The sequence below is a fragment of the Chelonoidis abingdonii genome, chromosome 5, assembly GCF_003597395.2.
Source record: "Chelonoidis abingdonii isolate Lonesome George chromosome 5, CheloAbing_2.0, whole genome shotgun sequence".
NCBI classification, from domain to species: Eukaryota; Metazoa; Chordata; order Testudines; family Testudinidae; genus Chelonoidis; species Chelonoidis abingdonii.
In genome coordinates this window covers 100,817,694-100,836,049 of record NC_133773.1, presented here as the reverse complement: position 1 = coordinate 100,836,049, position 18,356 = coordinate 100,817,694, and the positions used below count along the sequence as shown (strand labels likewise).

The following is an 18,356-nucleotide window of genomic DNA, read 5'->3' as shown; positions in this document are numbered from 1 at the left end:
TTAACTAACAGTTCCCCATGCGGAACCGTGTCAAACGCCTTACTGAAATCGAGGTAAATTAGATCTACCGCATTTCCTTTATCTAAGTAATCCGTCACCTTCTCAAAGAAGGAGATCAAATGGTCTCTGAGCTTCAAAATGTGGACATTTAAAATAGTGCGTTCTGAAACAGTTCATTTTCTTTTGTTTCACAGTGTTAACCATAGTGTTCATTGTGATTATACAAATTATCTCTGTCAAAGATAAATGAACTGGAAAATATTAAATACAAATTATCAGCCAAATAAACAGATGAATATTAATTTAGAACTAAGCAGTTTTTGTCTGGATATAACAATCCTTAGGAAGATGGTGGCCCTTTAGGCTTTCAAGAAACAGAGAAGCAGGTAAATGAAGGCAGTAGTCATCCTTGCTAAGGGCAGTCTGTGTCCTCATTGAGAACAAATGAGAGTTGGCAGGTATTTTGAGAGAGCCAACTTTACTAAGGGCAGCCTGAGTCAAATCTTTTCAGAATCATAGGAGGTGGCAGCATTTTTAAGAGGGCGATTCAAGTTTCTCTGAAGGAAATCACTATTCAATCTCTGCTGAAGGAGAAACTTTTAATTTATGAAGATTAATGGAAAGTATTCTCCTTTATTAAAAAAAAGTGTTAGGAATTTATCAGATCTGTTCAACAGTTACCTCATTGCCATTTCTGTTTAAATAATTCCTGATTTGAGATGATTTTGGATGATAAAAGATCTGACACAGAGTGCTAAATTTTTATAGCGTGTTTAAAATTAATTGTAACTTATAAACAATTAACAGATTTACTTGTAAAGTCTTAAAATACATTAAATACTTAAATACACAGAGTAGTTATTGTAAGATGTATTGTATTCTCCCATACAGATGTCATTGAATTCCTTCTTTTGAAGTGAAAACTCAGCCTCTGCTCTGGCGCTGCAGCTGGTGTCACCATCATACCTTTTTTAAGTTCTAAATAGGAATATTCTTAAATAGAAGAGAGGCATAAAATCTGTTGCATTTCTTAGTTTGGAAACTGCATGTTGGCTCAAAAAATTTATATCTTAATATAAATTATCCTAACGTTTGTCTATTGTGATAACTTTTGAATTCCACATCTGATCAACTCCGAAAATCAGGAAATGTTCTAGATGTCAGTGGGCAGAATAGTGTTAATTTTGATGAGATTTGGAAAATTAGAAGGGGGAAATGGTCACATGGAATCCCTTGCATCTGGTTAGCAGACCCAGCAGCTTCCACCAGCTCTGTACTTATCTATAGCTCAAAGAACCGGTAGCTATTAATGCTTTACTGCATAACTTTGCCCATTCTCCCAATATAATTTAAAATGTTAACATCTTGAATGACTTGTTTTCCAGACAAAAAGAAGAAATAGGAATAGTGAAAGGAAATGGTGTTCAGAGATCCTGAAATGGGGAAAAGAGAGGGATGGAGGTTTGCAGGAGTCTGTGAAATAGACAGGAATGGGGGAGTGACACACAGACAGTTTATGGGGGGAAATGGAGGGATGCAGAGAGCCCAGGGTGTAATGCAGAGAGCTCAACCGATAGAAAGAGCAAAGTGTGCGGCCCTCTAGTATTTCACCTGTAAATAATGTTGGTGTATATCTTTCCATAGGTGGTAGTTTTGTTTAAAAAAAAAAAAAATTTTATTTTTGGAACACAAGTATACATTTTATTCCTTCTCCTTTCTGAGATGAAAGACAAATTTGAATGGAATGTGTAATTTTGGTTAAACTCTTTTAATAAATGATTCTGTGAAACATACATTGTACAGCATCTAAGTATGCCATTATGAGAAATTGGAAATTAACCTACCGAGCTCCAAGAAAATTTGTCTTGGGAAGTGTGAAGTCGGGAAGGAGGTGACAAATAGCCAGTAGCTCCTGCACCTAAATGTTGTCTGACAACAGGGGTTCCTGCAACAAAGTTTTTGGTGGCCTCAAGGTACGGCCACCAACTCTAGCTGGTGGTTGGTATGACAGTTTTTCCAAAAAACTTATCTTGCTTTAGAAAAAACAAATAAATATGCACATATACTTGTCCAAATCATTGTAATTTATTATACAGAGATTTTTTGCAGACTCAGTAACAACAACAATGTATGTACAGTTATCTGTATTCTTTATACACTAAGAAGGTGTTTTTTGTATTCTTGTCTTTTTGTTGTTCATTTTTGCTTTTTTGGTTTCTGTTTGTTTTTTAATAGAATTGCTAGTTAGTAAGTCTACTTCTGTGAAAAGTGATATATGTACGTTAATATCACTTTTCCAGGCAGCAGACTTCTTAGCTAGCTGGGAGGCAGTAAAAAGTGGTATTAACAAACATACAAATATCTCTTTTCACAGCAGACTTACTCAGCCCTGGCAAGCCGGGGGACGAATTAAGCCTTGGATGGGGAGGTGGGTAGGGAGGCACTGGGGGCCAGGAGTGATGGGATGGATGGGTCATGGGGCGGGGAAGGCAGCGGGGGTTAGAGGTGATGAGCCTGAAGCCCAGTGACTGGAGTCTGGCACCACATAGCCAAAGCTTGCTGCCTGCCACGCCAGAGCTGAAGCCAGATGCCTGAGCCCCCCTGCCCATGGGAAGGTGGAGAATAGACACCAGCTGTCTGCTCCCCCAGCATTTGTGGCTCCGGGGGGTGGTGTGGCCCAACCCATACTTGCAGATTCAGGGAAGGGGCAAATGCTTGGCCTCCCAATCACCGCCCAGTTGGCTGTGGCTGCAAGAAAAGCCTCTGGTGGTCGCATTTGAGAAACGCTGAAGTCTGTGGGGAAAAAATGCTTTTTAACAAGACTTCCTTAAATGTTAATAATGAGGATATTATACTATTTTTTTAAAAAAGGTCAGTATGCAATTTTTGAGAGATCTTGCTGTATTCCAGTGAAGGTGGTGATTACTTTAAACAGAATAGTACACTTTCATGTGATATATTAAGCATAATCAAGTTAAAATTTCTGACTGAGCTTTTGTCTTGTCTTGTTTAAGGTATTCAGACTAAATAGCTATTTAGAGAGTCACTGTCAACTTTAAGTCTAGTAAATTAAAAAAATTAAAAGTAATTTCAGATATTCTGCATACTCCTGAATACCCTGGACTATGTTAGTGGCTCTATAAATACTACTCTGGAGAACTGTAATGCTGCATAAAGTTATATTTTAAATTAAATAAAACGAACTGCAACATAGCTATCTGAAACGGGTTGTTTTTAGAAATCTCTTCTAAAAATTGAATATTTTTTGGGAAGGTATGTATCAAACATAACTTACTTATAATTGTTTTTCTCTGTTTATTTTTAAGACGAGCAAAAATCAAATTAAAGTAGATCTTGTAGATGAAAATTTTACAGAATTAAGAGGAGAAATAGCAGGACCTCCGGACACACCATATGAAGGCAAGTAATATTTTTGCATATGAAATCATTATACACTTCAAATAATTGTAACTTGTGTTGCTTTGTTTATAAAGTTAATTTACAAAATAAAAAGGAATAAAGAGCTACATATTTTGAAACACGCCATTAATTTACGTGGTTTTAAATTAAATATTTAAATTTAAACTTTGAAAAAGTATCAGTTATTTTTTCATGTGATTATATATAAATTTATTTAGTCTGTAGCATAACAGACTTTACCATGCAACTTGCCAGGACTAAGTTGCAGTTTGGGCTGTGCAACAGAATTGTAAAAGGTATAGTAAGAAGGATGTTTAGTTCCTTGCAAGATACAGTTATCATGCTTGGTAGGGATATGTAAGTTTGTAACTGTCTTTGGGATCTGGAAGCAAATGTGTATGCTAGGAGAAACCTAGAGTACAGAACAGAGTAATTGTCCAACATGGGTTACGAAGAGCTGTTGTAGAGAATATATGTGGTTTTTTTAAAGGTATTCTATATTTTCCCAACCTGTCAGGAGAGGCACCTCTCCATTAGAAGAAATATGGAGGTCTACCATAGATCCCTCTATTTAATTTTCCATTGGGGGATCTTCATTAGTAGACTAGGTGTTTACAATTATCCTGAAAATCATATAGCCTCTTCTCTATTTTCTCTGTGGTATGAATCACAACCAAGTATATAGTTTATCAAACCATTAAAAAAAGAGATTTTGTTCCAGATATAGCTGACAGTGCTTTTCACCTAGGAATCCCAAATTGCTCAATTATCTTTATTATGTAACACGTGTGTGTGTGTGTGTGTAATTCAGGTGGAGCTGACAGTGACTTCTAAAGTTAGGGTTTGCTTGACATTTGTCAAAAGACCCTGTATTCAGTAGCTTTGCTGAACTTTAACTGTATGTGCAAAAAATTTCTATGCCGTTGTCTGTCTCAGGCTAAACTCTGGAAAAGTTTCAGCAAAAGCAGTTCAGCTGTTTCCAAAAAAGCAAGGTTATGAGAAAGTAAGCCTTTTTGCCAATGTTAAAAACTTACAAACCTTCATTGAGAAGCTTTGGTACCACCAGGATTTGAAGCAAGGACTTGAAATTTGATAGGGGTGTCATTCTGGAGTCAGACATATGCTTTTTATTGTCCCTGTGAAAATCTTCCCAAATTTATAAGTCTCTGAAAATTGCTGTTCATACATGCTCAGTAGAGGTTTGTTAGAGACTGGCAGCAAAAGTCTCAGAATATTCTCTCTGAGCATGCTTTAATCCAGTATTTAGGAGGACTTTCCGTGTACTTGCTTCTGCTTGCTGGTGGGTGCTGCTTTGACACCAGACTGTAACTGGAAGCAGAAGTAACCTAAGTCCCAACATTCCTCTGCTCCCAAGCAAATAGCTGTGAAACTCGCTAGTGAAATATCTCACCCCCCCCCTTGCAGTGGTTGATCCACAGAGGATAATAGCCTGTTTTTGCTACCAGTTACGCTGTTAGCTGAAGTTGTACAAGTGTCTGTGCTATGGATCTAAAGGTTCTAGCGCTGTCAGTGACTCACATGCAGGTCAATATCATTTCACTTAATGGAATTTGTTTTTTCCAAAACTTAGAGTTTTGTTATGTTAAAAGAATGTTAAGTTGCAAAGTCAAGCACTCAGAAGTTAGGAAATGTCAGAACGAAGGTTCCTTGTACAGCACATAATTCATCCTCCTTGTGTGTATGCACAGTGATAGCGTTTAATAACATGATGATATACATTTTTCCCCCCTACAAGACCCTACCATATCAGTATACAGAATGGATGGTGCTCAGTAAATCCATCAGGGTTGTTTTGTGATTGAGGCTGTAGCCTGTAGGACCCATTTGTTCTAGAATTTAGAAGTTTTGTAGTGACTGAGGCAAAGGACTGCAGGAAGAGAGAGGATATCTCATAGTTAAAACAGCTGAGTGCCAACCTGGAGAATTGGATTCTTTGCCACAGAGTTCCTGTGTGATACTGGGCAAGCCACTTAAACCAAACTTTTCACAGTTGACTGCTAGTTGTGTATCCCTCACTTTCTGGATGCCCAAATTGATACTTTGGGCCTAATTTGTAGGCAGGCAAAGCACTTGCAGCTGAAACCAAAGTCAGCAGTGTCTGTGCTTTGACTGTATAAAAATGTTGTAAAAATGATGAGTACACCTCTAGCCTGATATAACACTACCAGATATAACACAAATTCGGATATAACATGGTAAGGCAGTGATCCGGGGGCGCGGGGCTGCGCACCCCGGCGGATCAAAGCATTATATCAGGGTAGAGGTGTACTCTGAAAAATCAAGCCATTGGTGTCTGAAACTGGGCATCCAAAATTACAGGGCCCATATGATGATTTTGGGCATAATCTCTGTGTCTCTGTTCCCAGTCTGTAAAATGGTGATAATGCTCCCCTATCTCATCTGGATATTGTGAAGGCAAACTTATTAGTGCTTGTGAAGCACGTGGATACCAGGATGAGGGCACTATAGAAACACCAGGAGCAAATCAGTAATTCTGTATTTAGTGTAAGATTTGGATGATGTGAGGTATATAAGGCATGGACACATTGATGAGTTAAAAAAATATTGAATAGCTACTTATTCAGTGAGCACCATCCTTTTCTGGTCACGGAATGAGACAGGAATTATGTCAATTTTAAAAAAATAGCACGATCATGTAGTTGGATTGTATTATAATGTGTACTTATAAGGCGGTCATATTAAGATTACATGAGCAACCTTAATTCTGGCATTTCCTAACTTTTGAATGCTTGAGTTTTTCATACTGAATGTTCTTTTAACATAGTTTTATGCATTTATTAAGATAGTATGTATAGACATATAGGCCTATAGATGGATATAAACAAAACAGTAACACTGCACAACTGTTCAGGATAAACAATGAAGAATATCCAGTTGAAGCTGCAGGGGAATATCAGGGTTAACCTTAAGGAGAAGTGCTATATTACTTTTTTTTTTAAATAACCACAAATGGTAACCTTGGTTTTATGTTTCTGAAAATGGTAAATTCCTGTAGAAAAGTGCTCCATAGGCCATATTGGTGTATTAGTTTAATACTGGATCCAAAGAAAGCTTGCCATCTAATGAATTGCCAACATGCTTCCTTCATCATCTTCCTTTTTTTTTAAAAGGTTTCCCACCCAAATATTGACCAGTTTCAACTGTACTTAGCTTGCATAATGTTTAAAAGATCACAGCCTGAATTGGTACAGCTTCCAGTCACTTTACAGAAAAGTAGATAGCAAGAATTCTGGAAATCCAGATTAATGGCTGGTATGTTCTGCATTTCTGTAGATGACACTCTAAAAATGTTCTAAAATGGTAGTCTGAAAGCAGGTGTATTAATGTTTTGTTTATTTTTTTTAAAACCTCTTTAATGACAGACTGGGGAACCACAATAATAGTAATTTCATTTCTTAGTGTATGTATTTGGTTCATATCAGATGAGTACAGTAAATCTAGTAACATTGGACTTGAGGTTTGGTCTGGACTTTAAGTGTAGGACTTCCTCATATCTGTGTACAGTAACTCCTCACTTAAAGTCGTCCTAGTTAACGTTGTTTCGTTGCTGATCAATTAGAGAACATGGTCGTTTAAAGTTGCGCAGTGCTCCCTTATAACGTTGTTTGGTGGCTGTCTGCTTTGTCCACTGCTTGCAGAAAGAGCAGCCCGCGGGGGCTTGGAATCGGTGGACCAGGAGTGGGACAACACATGACAGGGCTCAGTACAGAGGGAACTTGCTGGCAGCAGCTGCTGTCTCAACTTGCTGATCTACTCAAAAAGGGGTCAGCCTACTTAAAGGGGCACTGCACATCTGTCTCTCACACAGTGTGTCTTTCTGTCTGCCATGCTGTCTCTCTTCCCTCTGTTTGTGCTGCCTTGTAGATTGTGAGGCTACATTAATAACAATGTGTTAACCCTTGAGGGCTCAGCTGAGAACTAGTTCATCATTTAGCATAAGGCATTCCTTGGGAAATATCTCACCCTCTGACTTCACTACCTCAACCAAGCTTCACAATCATCATTGCTGTGTACAGTATTAAATTGTTTGTTTAATACTCATACTGTGTGTGTGTATATATGTATGTGTGTGTGTATGTGTGTGTATATATATAAAGTTACAGTCTTTCGTCTGGTGAAAAAAAATTCTCTGGAACCTACCCTCCCCTATTTACATTAATTCTTTTGGGGAAATTGGATTCGCTTAACATTGTTTTGCTTAAAGTCACATTTTCAGCGCCATAACTACAACGTTAAGCGAGGAGTTACTGTAATAGAAAAAGCAAGGCTTTTGAATGTTGCTTTAAGAATTTATCAAACAGTTTCAGAAGTTACATTTATATTACAGTCTGTTGCATTCCAAGACAGTTGTAACAATAATTAGTGAGCAATTAAAGTTAACCTTTTATCTAGATAAATTTGTATAAAAGTTAGTTTAGTTTGTGAGAGCTTTGGAGCAGGGATCTGTAATTTATTTTTATCTGTAAATGCCATGCATGTCCAAGGGGGTGTATGAATAGTAATTAGTTTACTGTCCCCTAATGTCTTAGGTATTGGGGTTATAAACTTCAGGTGGATTCTTTATTTGTATGGCAGACTAGAACGTGTTACCCAAAATTGTGATAGTCCCTGTCCTTGAAGGGAATGAAATCTTGTCTTTAAATTATATTTGCAACGTCTGCTGTAATATCTGTATATTGATTTGAAATCTAGACAAAATGGTATGGAGCAGCAAAAATCTTAAGAGCATTTTTGGATGTTGAAATCCAGCAGCAATCTTCTTAACAGTCCGACAGAGGGAACTTTGCACTGCCTTCTCAGATTGCTTTGCTTGAAAATCAGCCCCACCCCCTCCCTTTTTTTTTTGGACTTGCCTGTGTCTGTCTACTCCCTTCATTTGTATTTTGAGTTGAATGTTGTGAGACGCAAATAGACTTACTGTGCTGGAATCATTGGCCAACTTGCCTCACAGCCTATGGTCAACAGGTACAGAGACACAAGAGTAATTTGGCAAGCGTTTCCACCCTCCATCTCGACTTATTTTAATATTTTAGCCAATGTGGCTTTGGTTTGTACTCATCTTATTGCTCTTTGTATAGTGTGTAACCTGTTGCCTTTCCAGTCTGCTTACAACATAGTGTTCAAACTCACCAGTTTCTGAAGTTTTTTAAAAAAAACATTTCACAAAAAATAAAAGAAAATATGCCTTAAGTCATTTTTAAACTTCTCAGGTTTGACTGCTAAGCTTATTCCTTAGATCTCTTTTCCAAAGAGCCATTCCTACTCCCTTATATTCGTGCGGGATAATGACTCAGCAGAACCCATAGTCTTTACCAGCAAGATCTAACACTAACAGATTGGGGTGGTTGACGAGGGAAGTGGGTCAACCCCCCTGTGGAAGAGGGAGCACAACGGCCTCGTCAATGTCTCGCTGGGTCTGTCCTCGGGTCCGCGGTCCACTGTCCGGGCGTTCGTCCCTGTGGAGCGGACTGGACACAGCAAAGTCAGTCGGGCACCGCCTTGCTGCAGGCGGGTTACCAACCTGAACGAGTCCGCTTACATCTGGCTTTTGGGCAGGCAGAGCAAGTAATGTAATAGTTGGCCCCGCCTGGGTCGGGCGGTGGCACAAATTACATACAATCGACTCTGGCCTGTGGGCAGGCAGAAGGCAGAACAGAGTCAATAGGGGCAGCCTTGGTTCGGGCGGGGGGTACAAACGCAGTGCAACAGCGCTCGGCCTTTGGGCGAGGGCAGAGCTGTACAAGAGTCAATAGGCGGCCAGCTGGGTCGTGGGACCAAACGCGTAAAAGGCTTTCAGCCTTTGGGGCAGGGCAGAGCAGTACCAAGAGTCATAAGGGGCCCAGCCTTGGTTTGCGGGGAGGGGCACCAAACAGTACAATCAGCTGCTGGCCTTTGGGCAGGGCAGGGCAGCAACGCAAAGTCGGGGGCCCAGCTTGTGTTCGGCGAGGGCGCAAACCACACACAATAGGCTCGGGCCTTTTGGGGGGGGGGCAGGGCCCAGAGCACAACGAGTCGGAAGTCTGGCATTTGGGGAGGGCAGAGCAGCAAATTACAGGTAGCTTGGGTGTGAAGGGAATACTGCACACCGATTACGGGTGGCAGGGGAAGCAGGCCACCCATCTCTCATTCCAGCCCGGGGCCTAGTTAGCAGCTGTCAGCCGCTAGTGGACAGTCAGTGGGGATCGGTCGAAACCTACACTGACAGTGATCGGGGCTTCAAGACTGAAACCATGAAGCGCGATAGTGGGATCCTGACGACCACACACGGTCATTGGTCGGGGCTTCTGCGGCTTTTGACTGTAGTAGCAGCCCCGGGTACTTTCCTTCCCTTGTTCCTGCCTGGTCCGCCGGTCGTTCTAGTCATGGGCTTCTCCAGTCCAGGCTAGGTGATCTAGGGTGCCACCTCTGGGTAGCTGGGCAGGTCTTGGTCCGAAGGTTCTCAGGCCGTAGTTGGGGCTGGGCAGCTTTGGTAGTTCCGCAGCTCAGGGTGTGGTTGCTGCGGGTCAGGTTCCGGCAAGGCCGGTCCCTTGTCTCGGAGTCGGCAGCCCCCAGCGACACGAGGGTCGGCCGGTTTACGTCTGCTCTCGCCGGCTGCTTGAGCCCCAGCTGAAGGCCGGCGCCCGGCTTTTATACTTCCGGGTCGCCGCCTGACCCTTTGAGGGGCGGGGCTTCCGCCCGGAAGTTCCGCCCTGGGGGAAGATGGACGGGGCTCAACCCTCCCTGTGGAGGAGGGGAGCCACACCGCCTCGCTACAGGGTGTTTCAGACGAACTTCCCTCCAGCACCATTGTGCTAGGTGATTTACAAAAACATAAAGCCTTTGTCCTTTCTCCAAAGAATTAACAGTCAACACTTTCTTATTGCTGTTTTCAGTTTTTAAATACTTTGTTTCCTTGTCATAGCCTAATTTGCCATATCCTTTCTTTTGCTTTTTAATTTGTAACAATCACTTAATTTTTGTCTGCCAGATTGTAAGCACTTCCCCAGTGTTTAAATATTTCATACCCTTTCCCATTTTCAACATTTGTGTCACTTTCTGTATTTTTAAAAATAAGTACTAATTATGCCATCTCTGTTCTGTAGGAGGAAGGCATTGCAGAGTTATGCCTAAAATCCCGACTATGTTGTCTTCCATTTTTGTTTGAATTATAGCTGGTGACTTAAATATAGAGTTTTTTATTGAATTCAGATCGGTGAAAAAAAACTTAGTTGAAATCTTACAGTCCTCTTCTGCAGGTGTGAGTAAAAAATATACCCGTAAATTTATTAATGCTGACAATACTAGAAATATGTCCTTTGATTCCAATTTTCTATTATATAGAAAGTAATTCCAGTTAGTGAACTTAATATATTTGTTTCAGAGCATTTCTGTAGTTGGAAAGGCACTGTGCAGAAAGTGCCAAAAAATTGACAGTAACTTCTTTGAGAATGGAGAATATATTACACTGAATAATATAAGAAACAGGCAGATGGACTCTGCAGTTCCTCTTTATTAGTAATGTAGTTTTCCCACAGGAAAAAAGACAGTGCATAGAATAATTGATTTAGACTCTGATCCTGCAATTTACTTGGTCCAAGCAGACCCCTGTCCCTATATAGAAGCAAGTCTCTGCTTGTGCAGATAATTTTCAGGATCAGGGCCACATAGACTACTCCCGAACTCACATCGGAAAGGAATTATAGCTAGAATATATAAAATCTTACAAAGTAAACTGGTAAGGATAAATGGGAGGAAAAGCTTTTGACTTCCAAATAGAAGAACAAGAATGGAATGAGAGAATAATGTATACAAGGAACAGTGCTGTGGCTTGCAACTTGATTTAAACTCAATATAAATTGTTATATAGATTCTGTTGATCTCTTGCAGTGCTGTGGTCCATGAAATTACTTCCAGGCAAGCAGTGCTGGAGAAATTGCAAATAGAAAGAGAATGTAGATAAGCTGGAATTGTCTGAAAATACAGAAATATTGCAGAGGATTATAAATGTTACTAACAATATCTTTAGAATAAGAAATGCTTAACTCCAGGAAAGGAAGTATTATTAGGAATAGGTAGTATAATACTGAAATAGTGAACGCTTGCAGAAATGCTTCTAGCAGAGTACCATATTTATAGCAAAATCTTGTCTCTCTAAGGCCTGGTCTATACTACAAAGTTAGGTTTGCCTTGCGTTGACCTAGTTATGCATGTGTCAATAGTGAAATGTGTCTCCCACCGATATAAGTGCTCCAGTATGCCAACATACTAACACCACCTCCCCGAGTAGTGTACAACCATGGTTGACATATGGAGGTCAATGTAGTGCAAGTGTCAGCCGTAACAGTTTTTCAGCAGCTGTTTCTCAATAGCAGACACTGACCTCTATTCATATTTGTGAGCTTCACTGCTCAGGCATCACGTAGACCGGTAGCCTCCTCCTTTAAAACATGTGCAGATTTTTTAAATGGCTTTTCCTGAATGTCCAGCAGAGCTACCACACATAACAGCAATCCATTATTCCGTGCAAATGTCCAGCTGTGTGGCTACATGATTCAAATGTGCTCCTGCCTGGAGTAGACAGAAGAAATTGGATCTCTTGGGCCTGTGGGGAGAGGAAGTTGTGCAACTCTTAACCAGCTGTGGAAATATTCATAGAATCGTAGAATATAATGGTTGGAAGGGACCTCAAGAGGTCATCTAGTCCAACCCCCTGCTCAAAGCAGGACCAGTCCCCAACTAAATCATCCCAGCCAGGGCTTTGTCAAGCCAGACCTTAAAAACACCTAAGGAAGGAGATTCCACCACCTTCGTAGGTAACCCATTCTAGTGCTTCACTACCCTCCTAGTGAAAAAGTTTTTCCTAATATCCAACCTAAACCTCCGTCACTGCAACTTGAAACCTTTACTCCTTGTTCTGTCATCTGGTACCACTGAGAACAGTCTAGGTCCATCCTCTTTGGAACCACCTTTCAGGTAGTTGAAAGCACCTCTCATTCTTCTCTTCTGAAGACTAAACAATCACAGTTTCCCTCAGCTTCTCCTCATAAGACACGTGCTCCAGCCTCCTAATAATTTTTGTTGCCCTTTGCTGGACTCTTTCCAATTTTTCCAGATCCTTCTTATAGTGTGAGGCCCAAAATTGAACACAGTACTCCAGATGAGGCCTCACCAATGCTGAATAGAGGGGAGTGATGACGTCCCTCGATCTACTGGCAATGCCCCTACTTATACAGCCCAAAATGCTGTTAGCCCTTTTGGCAATAAGGGCATACTGTTGACTCATATCCAGCTTCTCGTTCACTGTAATTCATAGATCCTTTTCTGCAGAATTGCTGCCTAGCTACTTGGTCCCTAGTCTTTAGCAGTGCGTGAGATTCTTCCATCCTAAGAATCCCGCTCTGCACTTGTCCATGCTGCCTATTGCTCCACTGCAGTTTGGAAATCCCAGAGCTTCAAATTCATACACTGCGTCCTGCACATTGCCAACAGTCACAGTCCTGTGTAGCAGGAGACAATTAATGGCCCTGCACGTTTCCATAACAACAGTCTCCACTATGGCTTTTCCAACTCCAGAATGACTTCCCATTGACTGGAAGCAATCTGGTATGGCAGGTTTCCAAAGTGTGACCACCATTCGCTTCTCCACTGTCAGTGCAGCTCCATTTGGTGCTCCAGACATCAAGTGCAGGGACAAGCTTGGCACACGGATCCAGCCACTGCTCATCATCCACAGCCTGCATTACATTGTGACCCCCAAGTCATTATTAGTTTCTTGGGGACTAGAAGGGGCACTCCACCATCTGCAGCTGCTCAATGAATGCCACCAACAACCTTGAATTGGTTTTCGCTATGTTCCACAGCAAACTGACCGCCTGGAAATCGTCATGTTCTCCATAGGTGGTTCTTGTGGCTCTACAAACGCTGAAGGATCGTGCATCCTGTGGTTGCCATGCTCGTGATAATAGTGCAGAGCTGTGTAGGCTCATATGCTGCTGTCAGAGATGGCAGACAGGGACAAGTCCTGCATCAGTTTGTGGAAATTTGAAATTAGGCACGAAAATTATGGCACAGAGATATTATGGGATGGAGAACATTGACTTATGGGAAGTTGAGACGTTGTTCCAAGTCGTCACTGAGATATTTGTTCTTGTCCCAGCATGCATTGCCACAACTACCCAAAAGACAGTGTGCTGAACAGTGTAGGTTGTACACTGGGATACCTACCCATGGTGCACTACACTGCATTAACATAAGCATTCCTGGTAAGCATGTTCTGCATCGATGCAAGGTGATAAGTCTGCAAGCGCACAAGCAATATTCTAACTGTGGCGGCTCTGTGTCAATGTAACTTGTCTACTTGTAGTGTAGACATGGCCTTTGAGTCCCCTTATTATGTGTCCCAATCATGCAAACGTGGTAGTAGCCCTGTTGAGTTCATTGGGATTACTCATGCATAAATATTTGCAGAATTGGAGCCATAGTGAATGGTTTAGTAGTATATAGCACGTGGTGAATTGAAGTGTTGGAAGTTCTTCGTATGCTTTGAAAAGAATAACTTGAAAGCTATGTGAACTCCTTTCTTAAGTAACACAGCAGAACATCCTCAAGTTTTAAATAATTTAAACTTAAATTGAACTAATTTTGTTTTAGTATTTTGAAGAGAGAAAACTGAGGGTGTTAAGTGTCAGAGTGAAATGGATAATTCTTTAGTGTGTGTTTCATATTAATACTGGGCATCATAACATTGGATACAATTTATTTTTATTTTAGTATCTGCTTTCTTAGGTATTCTAATTTTTTTAATTGAAGGTCTGTTTGACTAATGTGAAACAGAGGTGTTCCAACAAGGAAAAAAATGGAAATTGAAGATTAAGAACAAATTGAATATCTTGGAAATAGGTATTAGGTTTGTATAAACTGTGGGAATATGACACTAATAAGCTGAATTTATGTATGTGCATACGTGTGGGTATGTGTATTTAAAAGTTGGAAGATATTTCTCACTAGATTAGCTTCTTTTGGATATGATTAAACTACTTGACAGCATCTATGTAAGGATAAATTTAGAATCCCATTTGTTTCACTTTCTTTTGAGATCGTAGTACTTTAAGTCTTGAAATCAGTATAGTCCTTCACTTGTGTTTTGGTTTTTGCAGGAGGGAGATATCAACTAGAGATAAAAATCCCAGAAACATATCCCTTCAATCCTCCTAAGGTACTGTAAACATTTTTGTGGACATCTTTCTTAATGTCATGTCATCTGTTGTATTTCTGTATAATGGACTTCCTCTTCAGTATTTCTTTATTTTTTCAGTGTCCTTGTTTTCTATTTTTTAATGCTTTCTGGATAGAAGCAGAAGTGGAGCAAACATGCAGCTCCTTAATCACACTTCCTGTCAAGAATCTCTGATAAGCCAGCTTGAGATTGCTTTTATTTGATTTGAAGAGGATTGTTCATATTCAAAATGAAGGGTTGAATCTTCTTTTTAAGAAAAGCTATAATAGGCCCATATTATATGCTCCTAGTAAAGAAGTAACTCGTTCCTTCAACTCCGTATGTTGTATTTGGCTTGAACATTCCAGGTCTATAGTAATAACTAAACTATAGAGCTGTTTTGGTTCTGCTGTGACTTGAGTGAACATCACATGCAGGGCAGTCTTACTACAGCTATTACAATAGAATGAACGAGAATTAGTTCACTTTCATTCTGTTGCCATTTTGGAAAATGATGATCATCAGACTTAGGTTTGGAGCTGTTTTCAAGGGAGGAACCTGAAGGGGGGTGGGAGGGAAGGGAAAGAATAACAGAAGCCATCCTGACAATAGTTAAGAGATTCTGGGGTGAAGGATGGAAATACAAATACCAGCACATTGAGAGTGCACCCCTATCTTCCAGCTGCCAGAGGATATGTGGGCTTCAAATTTATTGGACACCAAGTAGCTGGAAGCGGATTCAAAGCCCTCAAACAGGGCCCTTAGACAATATCATATAGCAATGATAGCTCTTTTCCTCTTACATGTTGCTGGGGCTTTCAGTCTGGTCCTCTCAACATGTTGCCATTGAACTGTAGCGGTGTGGGCTCTCTCTGCACCCGCTTGTGGCTTGGGGAAGCTGTGTGGCACCATGGCTCAGTTTCTCGTTTTAAATCTGCAACTGACTACACTCTCCCCTTGTAGTAGGGCTGATCATCGTGCCCACATTCTCCACTATGTGAAACATTAGCTTCTTCACCACCCACCCCAAATTAGTCTTTAATAGTAGTCCAAATGACCACAAACTCAAAAGGGATAATAAAACTTTCTACCCAGCTATGATGCACACGGCTTGCCACCTAGAGACTTTGTTCCTCAGGGACTGCTGCAAGGTGATTGTGTCTGCAGTCCTCCCTAAGTGCAGCCACTTGCTAGCTTTTATGATCATTTACTCCTTCCCAGCTGGGTTGATGATTGGCCAGGGCTGGCTCACCCTAAGCCTCTGGTCCTTAAAGGCACAGGGCACCATCTTATATTCATCTTGCTGGCAGGTTGTTGTGGTAGAACTCTAAAGTTTTTCCAGCCTTGAGAAGAAATATCTCAATGTTCATCCTTGTAGGACAGACTGTAATAGTGTGACCAGTTCTCAGTGGACTGATCATATTGTGGATCCACCTCTCTTTCAAATCACAGTCCAACTGGTGATTGCCTGACATCCGCCTGGAAATTACACTCATTCCTTGCATGGGGAGAATTACTTGTATGACATGGGGAATATTTTGTGTGTGTGTGTGTGTGAGAGAGAGACCACATACAATTCGTTCTCTTCCATGCAAATTTTATTGCACTCCCCAATTCTGTCTTCTCTCCCTTTACATACACACAATTCATTGTCTCCATTTACACTTCCTGGATCCCTCCTGCCCAGACCTACTGTCTAGGCCCTGATTTCTTCCTCCCTCCCTACCTTTACAAATCTTTAACCCTGCTCCTTGGTGCTTTCCACAGGTCTCGTGCTTCCGCCAGCTCCTCCCAACTCTGTACTCCTGCCTTCTGGCCAGGTCCTTGGAATCAGTGGCTCCTGATCCAGCGTCTGATTCCTTAAAACCCGCCCCCTCCCCAAACCTAGCTCCTTGTTTGGCTCCCTCTATCAGTCCCTAAAGCACCTCTTTGAACTAAATCTTGACTAAATCTTCACTCTGGCACATATATGGAGGGTTTGATGGCTTTCTTGTGCAGGCGGCTTCTAGCTCTGGTACTGTGGATTGGTTTTTTTGGGTCTGGAGTGAGAATGGATGGAGGAGGAAGGGTCTTCTTATAAAATGGAAACTTCCACTGTTAGTGACTCCTTCCTTCCACATGTGTTTTGGCTGGAGTTGAAACAAGGAGTGGATGCAGCAGCCCCAGGAGTTTGTTAACCACAGCTTAGTAACTGCTGCTCTGGGGCTTGGTAGCCTTTATTTCCAACATTTGTAGAAGAATGGCTTGAAACTCTTGGTGCACAGGTGCTCAGCCTTATTGTTAATCCTAGGAATATGGTTTTGCAGTTCCTTATTAGATAAATATGTGCTCATAGTCCTTTTCTGCAGAGTTTAAAGGCAGGCTGGTCTGAGTGGGGCTCCGTGTATAATCTGCAGTTGCTGGTGCATAGTTCTTTATGCAAGTGTTCACAACTCTCTCTCCTCTGAAGCTTTGATATCCTATCCAGAATGTACTTTGTCAGCCATTAATTTCCTGTAGTAAATGAAGAATAATACTTAGTACTTACATAGCTCTTTATATCTTCAAAGTTATTTACAGACATGAGCTGTTAATAAATGGCACCATTCTCAAACTCTATCCATATTTTCTGTTCTCTGAAGACAAAGCTAATATGCTCTTGTTTAAAGTTTGTACACTGACACACTGAGAATGGTGTAGAGAAGGCCTTAAAACAGAGTTGCTTTGTGGGGGTGAGAAGAGAATGAGCTCTTTGTATCTAAGGGAAGTTGGGGAACAGCCTCCGTGTAAAATTGGAAAGAGGGCCTTGTGTCCTACCCTTGGGATCCTGTTCTCTCTAGATGGAGCAGAATTCCTGACAAAAGATTCCCCACAAAAAAATACTATAGTGAAGCCTGGTGGCATATGCTATTTCATGTGTATCTTGTGTTCTACTGTGCCCCAGGGCTATCTTAAATTGGTACTTTTTCTTTCCAAGATAAATTCAAATACTTGACTGTATGTGATAGTTCCAACTTTTAAAAAGGTATTTTGAATGTCTTGCCTTTTGTAGAATATTTAATAGGTATATTAAAAAAATCTTATTTTATATTCTAGGTGCGGTTTATTACCAAAATATGGCATCCTAACATTAGCTCGGTCACTGGGGCCATTTGTTTGGATATCCTGAAAGATCAATGGTAAGATACTCCATACAGTTCACAGATTTGAACACTAAGTCCTGGTCAACACAGGTGGGGGATTGAGCTAAGTTACGCAACTTCAGCTACGTGAATAATGTAGCTGAAGTCGACATACTTGGATCAACTTACTGTGGTGTCTTCACCGCAGTGTTGACTGCTGCCACTCCCCCGTTGACTCTGCCTGCGCTTCTTGCAGCGCTAGAGTACAGGAATTGATGAGAGAGCGCTCAGGAGTCGATTTATTGTGACTAGACTAGTCTAGACACAATAAATCAATCCTCACTGCATTGATCACTGCCCGCTGATCTGGCAGGTAGTGTAGACATACTCTTAAACTAAAGTGAAGACCTGTCCTGGAGAACAGGCAAAATCACATACCACTCTTCTCTTGACATCTGTAGTTTCTATAGTATGGCCCCAAAGTTTCAAGCATATTCTTAAGATTTATAAATACTTTCATATAGTATTTTGAGTTGCAGATAGTATCCTTATGAAGTAGGGTTTTTTTGGAAGGTACTCCTTCCACAAAAGAGAAAAGA

The 18,356-nt window shown here is 41.0% G+C and overlaps 1 protein-coding gene across 2 annotated transcripts in view; it reads left to right on the top strand.

Moving 5' to 3' along the window:
• UBE2K (ubiquitin conjugating enzyme E2 K) overlaps positions 1-18,356 on the top strand; it is a 71,886-nt gene that overhangs the window by 35,918 nt on the left and 17,612 nt on the right. The window contains exons 2-4 of one of the 2 annotated variants that reach the window (XM_032790822.2): positions 3,327-3,420; positions 14,598-14,656; positions 17,732-17,814. In XM_032790822.2, coding sequence (XP_032646713.1) covers positions 3,327-3,420; positions 14,598-14,656; positions 17,732-17,814 — 236 coding nt within the window. Of the gene's footprint in view, positions 1-3,326; positions 3,421-14,597; positions 14,657-17,731; positions 17,815-18,356 lie in introns of those variants that run through there. The other variant, XM_032790830.1, reaches the window with a different exon arrangement.